The sequence below is a fragment of the Suillus paluster genome (genome assembly GCF_016628075.1).
Source record: "Suillus paluster strain FC165 chromosome Unknown EDB91scaffold_743, whole genome shotgun sequence".
Lineage (NCBI taxonomy): Eukaryota > Fungi > Basidiomycota > Agaricomycetes > Boletales > Suillaceae > Suillus > Suillus paluster.
The window spans coordinates 1-7,099 of NW_024538303.1; the positions used below are offsets into that span (position 1 = coordinate 1).

General features: G+C 46.2%; 1 protein-coding gene across 1 annotated transcript; it reads left to right on the plus strand.

Annotated features, from left to right (window-relative positions):
• Positions 1-143: 143 nt before the first annotated feature.
• On the plus strand, positions 144-1,229 carry EDB91DRAFT_1259493 (uncharacterized protein; the record flags this gene model as incomplete). The annotated part of the gene is made up of 1 exon (XM_041324387.1): positions 144-1,229. One exon carries the CDS (start codon positions 144-146, stop codon positions 1,227-1,229), a length of 1,086 nt encoding a protein of 361 aa, XP_041168258.1.
• Positions 1,230-7,099: the final 5,870 nt, after the last annotated feature.

Genomic DNA, 7,099 nt, shown 5'->3' on the forward strand with positions numbered 1-7,099 from the left:
CTAATTTTTGGTTTTGTAGCAACTAATTTCAGTCGCTTGTAGCACCCTCTCCTCATCGTGGACCCTCATTACGGTATAATCTCCCAAGGACCCGTCCCCGTGAGTTTGCAGCACAATTCATGTAACTGCTGGACTAAATTTCAATGCATGTAGGACCTGATCCGCCGTCGTTTCCTATCGCAGGCCCTCCAGCGTATGCGTTGTCTGCTATGCCACCTGCTTCCTCGCTTGCTCCTATGGCCCCGTCCCAACTCTCGCCTCTCGCCAGCGCGACTTCAGTTGCAGGCTTTGACATGACGAATCGCCCTGCAACCGAGACCACAAAAACTCACTGGCTTATCAATAATACCAACTGCCTCGATCAGTTTGACGTACCGAATGCCGTCAACTCACCCTGGACCAACCAACTCTCCTACCAGTCCCTGCGCATCGTCTCTCGCGGTCGTTTGGTTGTCTCGAAGAGGACCGAATTGCGACTGCGTCTCTGGCGAGCTCAGTATCCTGACGTGCCGCTGTGGTTTTTTGCCGCTCGCTGCCTCTCCAGAGGACTCGATTGGAGAGTGTTCGTTAGTCAGTACGACCTCGTCGGTCCCAACCCTGCCCACTCCATCCCTCGGCCCTCCTATCTCGATGATGCACATCTCCCACTGGCCAACAGGGACCTTCAGCAATACGAGCATCGCGTCCGGGCCCTTCTTCAACTTCCATATGCCCGGCGTCTTCTTTCTATGGGCGGCATACTCTGGCGGATCGCATTGCACTATGGGCCTGCGAGTCTTATTTCTGCTGCACTGTCTGGTCCGTCTACAGACGCTTGCATGCATCTCCGTGCCGACCGCGTTGGCTCGGACATAGATGACACTGTGACTCCAGATGCCATCGCCCTGCTGCTAGGCACCACTCGCACAGGTCATAGTTTATGGCCTCCGGTGGACATCTTTGACAGGTACCAGTTTTGGCAAGGAGAGTGGTCCCCTAAATGGGAGGAGTGGTTCAATGGGCGTATCGCCGGCATTCATCACCACATGCAGCATTCATTACTGAATCGTACCGAAAAGTTGCCGGATTTATTCCTCAGTCGCACAGAGTGGAGTCATGCACATCGTCGACATACGGCGGTTTCATTTAAAAGCTCTACAGTAGCCGGGACCGACGCTCATGCAGCGAGGTTATGCGAAGAGGTTGACCAGTTGTATCCACCAACGGAATCTTATGTAGCCTTAGTTTAGAAGTCGTTATTTCGTTCATACCCACGACTCACTCGCTTCTTCATTTATTTTTCCACCTTGCATAGTATAAATCACTCATTTATTTTTTCCACTTTGTGTAGTATAAATCACTAACGTACAACCTACGGAAGTCGTTATTTCGTTCATATCCTCGACTCACTCGTTTCTTCATTTATTTTTCCACCTTGCATAGTATAAATCACTAACGACTATGCACAAAGATGCCACACCCAGTCAGAACGCTCAACCATGTATATATACAAAATATCTGATTTAGGCTAGCAGTACTAGTATATCTTAATTGTCATAGAACGATCAACTAGCCTACTCTGTCGTAATACGATCAGACTTGACGTATTTCAGTCATCAAAGTATGGGAACTCATGTAAACGCTATATGTTGACATTGAAGCTATTCTTGGCCGTCTGTGAAATTGCGCTGTGACAGCATTGTCGATCATTATGTAATGAAATTAGACTTGTGGATCCAATGTGGATCATTAACTAGTCAGCTTTAAGTGTTACGCTTTTATATTGTTGTTGGTCAAATTCTACCAACTGCCGATCGCCAACGATTGGTAACCCGTCGAACGTCAACGTTCGAACTTCATAGCATTTAACTGGCCTCTAGTTGGTAATTTCCAACTAGTTGTCCTCGAACACACGGAAACGTTTCACAGAACCCTTGACACAATCCCCAGTGCATACATCCACCGTCGAACGCCAACGTTTGACAGTCGCGTAATCACACTCGAAATCCTCACACTCCCGTCGTGCACGCATCGACCGTTGAACGCCAACGTTTGACAGTCGCCTGATTATACTCGAAATCCTCACACTCCCATCGTGTACGCATCCACTATCGAACGCCAACGTTTGATAGTCGGACCAACGATGTACCCCAAGCTCATACGATTATATAGGATTTTCGTATATAGGTTTGGGTACAGTTAGGGTTTTTTTGACCCCCAAGGGTCCCAAAACATAAATGACTCGGACATCAAATAGATTTTTGCAATGTATAATGAATAAAAATGCAATATATCACTGATAAAAAATCAGGATTACAGTGTAATAATTTATAGGGTCAAAATAGAAATAGGTTTCAAACTTGTGAAAAAATATCTTTTGGTGGGCTGGTACATATCATAGAGGGTATCGATAGGATGGATATGAGCCAACAATTAAGAAAAACGGCGGTTGGATTGTAGAGATATGTTCAAAATACCGATATTTGAGCCAACCTCCCATATCACAATAATGCTGACCTCCGGAAGGTCTGGGACCATTCCCAATCGATTCACAGGCCTCAAATACCTTAGGATCAATGTTTGCAGTATCGGTATTGAGGTGAAATACCGGGATAGTGACATACATGAGGTCAGGAGGAGGAGGAGGACCTTGTATATCTCAGGAACACGATTTTTCCAGGCAATTCTGGCTTTACCATCGTGTTCAGAGGGCTAAATAGCCCCCAGGAAAAATGCTTTTGAAGGACAGGCTAGTCATATGAAGTCTAGAAAAATCGATCTTTGGGTGGGGCAGCATGACCTGGGTGGACAACTTTGGAACATGATTTTTAGAGCGAAATCCGGCTCGACCAACGTGTTCAGATGGTCAAATAACCTCTAGAACGAGTCCTACATAAAGCCAAGCAAGCCATATGAAGGCTGAAAAAATCGATCTTTGAGTGGGGGGTGGATGACAGGGGCAGCCAACTTTGGAACATGATTTTTAGAGCCAAATCCGGCTCGACCAACGTGTTCAGATGGTCCAATAACCTCTAGAACGAGTCCTACCTAAAGCCAAGCAAGCCATATGAAAGCTGAAAAAATCGATCTTTGGGTGGGGGAGCATGACCTGGGTGGACAACTTATAGGGTCAAAATAGAAATAGGTTTCAAACTTGTGAAAAAATATCTTTTGGCGGGCTGGTACATATCATAGAGGGTATCGATAGGATGGATATGAGCCAACAATTAAGAAAAACGGCGGTTGGATTGTGGAGATATGTTCAAAATACCGATATTTGAGCCAACCTCCCATATCACGATAATGCTGACCTCCGGAAGGTCTGGGACCATTCCCAATCGATTCACAGGCCTCAAATACCTTAGGATCAATGTTTGCAGTATCGGTATTGAGGTGAAATACCGGGATAGTGACATACATGAGGTCAGGAGGAGGAGGAGGACCTTGTATATCTCAGGAACACGATTTTTCCAGGCAATTCTGGCTTTACCATCGTGTTCAGAGGGCTCAATAGCCCCCAGGAAAAATGCTTTTGAAGGACAGGCTAGTCATATGAAGTCTAGAAAAATCGATCTTTGGGTGGGGCAGCATGACCTGGGTGGACAACTTTGGAACATGATTTTTAGAGCGAAATCCGGCTCGACCAACGTGTTCAGATGGTCAAATAACCTCTAGAACGAGTCCTACATAAAGCCAAGCAAGCCATATGAAGGCTGAAAAAATCGATCTTTGAGTGGGGGGTGGATGACAGGGGCAGCCAACTTTGGAACATGATTTTTAGAGCCAAATCCGGCTCGACCAACGTGTTCAGATGGTCCAATAACCTCTAGAATGAGTCCTACCTAAAGCCAAGCAAGCCATATGAAAGCTGAAAAAATCGATCTTTGGGTGGGGGAGCATGACCTGGGTGGACAACTTTGGAACATGATTTTTAGAGCGAAATCCGGCTCGACCAACGTCTTTGTATGGTCCAATAACCTCTGGAATGAGTCCTATCTAAAGATATGCAAGCCATATGAAGGCTGAAAAAATCGATCTTTGGGTGGGGGTGGATGACAGGGGCAGCCAACTTTGGAACATGGTTTTTAGAGCCAAATCCGGCTCGACCAACGTCTTTGTATGGTCCAATAACCTCTAGAATGAGTCCTACATAAAGACAAGCAAGCCATATGAAGGCTGAAAAAATCGATCTTTGGGTGGGGGAGCATGGCATGGGTGGACATCTTTGGAACATGATTTTTAGAGCGAAATACGGCTCGACCAACGTGTTCAGATGGTCCAATAACCTCTATAATGAGTCCTAGCTACAGCCAAGCAAGCCATATGAAGGCTGCAAAAATCGATCTTTGGGTGGGGGAGTATGACAGGGGTGGTAGTCAACTTTGGAACATGATTTTTAGAGGCAAATCTGGCATCACCAACGTGTTTGTATGGTCCAATAACATCTAGAACGAGTCCTACTTAAAGATAAGCAAGCCATATGATGGCTGAAAAGATCGATCTTTGGGTGGGGGAGCATGGCATGGGTGGACATCTTTGGAACATGATTTTTAGAGCGAAGTCCGGCTTGAACAACGTGTTCAGATGGTCAAATGCCCTCTAGAATGAGTCTTACCTGAAGCCAGGCAAGTCGTATAGAGGCTGAAAAATTGATCTTTGGCTGGGACGCTATGATAGAGACATCTGGTATCACCAGTATAGGTATAGTACATCGCAAATTTACAGACATAGAAGCCACAGATATGTTCCTATGGTCATAGTAAGTGAGAGGAGGCTGGAACTATTGTCATGGTATTCTGGCATATCTATATGTTCTGTTGTGTGATCTGCCCTATATACTGTAGTGAGATTCTGTATGCTTTATAAGGGCCAGGTTGAAGTATAACCATTTGATGACTGTTCAAGTATGGTGAACTACTTGGTTTTTAAGGATGGCTTCTTCTTTGCTGGTATTGTCAGCTGTCGTAGGTTGGTTGTTCACTTTGTGCGCACCGGCAGGGATGGAGGTGCTATTACCACCCCACAGTATATTCCATCCACATCATCCGGAGATTCTTGCTGGCATGGGTTACTTGTCGTGTGAACGACACATCTGACACTATTGTGATTCATGAAATTTCGTGTATTGTGTTTGCTGCCCGTGGTCGAGTGTAATTTACAAGACAATAGAGGTACAATTCTGGGACTGGCAACGTGAAATTCCTTTCTTTGGTAGTTGTCTGCGTGGCCGACGTAGCTTATCCTGTTGTGTATCGTCCTCCTGCTCAGCCATTCTGCTGCCTTCTATCGATGTCGACCGTTCCTCGATATGTCGATCCATATGTGGCCTATGAGGCGTTCTATGCTTCACAGTCCATGATTCCTGGGGATTCCAATCCAGGATGCCGGAGTTCACGATTCGCTGTAGCATATCAAATCTGTCTTCCTCCTCGTGAATCTCATCCTCTTCAAATATATCGTGTGCAGTGCTGATTGCTTCATTAGTGGGGACGTGGTGCACCACATCCGCTTGGGCTGGCAAATGATCAGGTACTGGACTTGTGGTAGCACATATGATACATTTTCCACCGGAATTCTGGACATTGCCAGTGGATGTGTCCACCTGAATAGTCGCAAAATCTACCTTCTGCTTGCTACCTGCAAGTGTCATGAACATGAACATAGGGGTCAAGCAAATGTACCCATGACGCTGCACAACTCGCTTTCTTGGCCTGCCCTGTCGTCCTTTATTTGTTTCAACATGATCCCTGTTTGGACCCACAATCCCAGTCCAGAATCTTGGACTTCATGATTTCCTCTTGAATGTCGCTGACATTGTGTTCCTCCAGCAGACTGTATGTATGTGCTGTACTCAAGTCTGAGATTGCCCCAGCATCCTAGAGTCCACACATCATATTCCCGTCACTTTACTGTCCCTGTCTTCATAGCCTCCGAATTTCTTTATCCATTCCATCCCATTGTTCAGCTCCATGAAACTTGGGCCTTGACATGATTAGGGTCCGCACGAATCTGTTAATCGATCCTAGGTATGACATGACATTATCCTGGTGCTTGTATCTTGCAACCCCATTGTTTGCTGATCTGCTGATCCGATCATTCTTATTTATACAAGACAGATCATCGCTCCAACACTGGGAGACCCATTTTCTTTGGCCGCTCGACCTTCTGTATATCGTCCTGGTTTCCACATTAACCTTCATGTCTATCCGACCTTCAATTATTAGCCGTGCATCCGATGCAGAGGGTAGAAGAGCATTACCTCCCATGCATAGTGGTCACCCTAAGCTGTGGAAACTCAGGCGATGCACGTTATTGGAATGTATGTTTCGCTCTGGCACCTGGCAGCGGTTTTCACTTGCTCAGTAGTAACTCGTCCCTCACAGGGGTCTACCATGCCGATGAAGACTCTGATGGCTCAACCAACGGTACCCTGATCTATGAAATCGTGCTCTTCATAGGCAGGGGGTGGACTAACGGAAGCGGGTAACATTCACGGGTTTGCATCCTGCGCTTCATGCTAGGGTCCCAAGGTTTGAAATAAAATTGTGTTGATGAAAAATGGATGGCATTAGGTTAGTTAGGTTAGTTTGGATCGTCGCCCCTGACGGCACCCTGATCTACGAAATCGTGCTCTTCGTAGGCAGGGGGTGGACTAATGGAAGCAGGTAACATTCATGGGTTTGCATCCTGCGCTTCATGCTAGGGTCCCAAGGTTTGAAATAAAATTGTGTTGATGAAAAATGGATGGCATTAGGTTAGTTAGGTTAGTTTGGATCGTCGCCACTGACAGCACCCTGATCTATGAAATCGTGCTCTTCATAGGCAGGGGGTGGACTAATGGAAGCGGTTAACATTCACAGGTTTGCATCCTGTGCTTCATGCCCGCAAGCCAACGACAAAGGGGGCCATGGTTGCCTTGCAATTGAGTTGTATTGCATGTGGCAGCAGTTCTGAATCTATCTGGGATTGTCACGCCAAAGAATGAAACCATTAGCTGCCATTCAGGTTCATCTGGTATATGAGCACTTGGACAGCGGTTTTGCGTTCCCAAGTTCGTGCAATGGTGGGGCCAAGGTGCTATTCACAAAAATTATCAATACAGTACATCCACATCCATCGC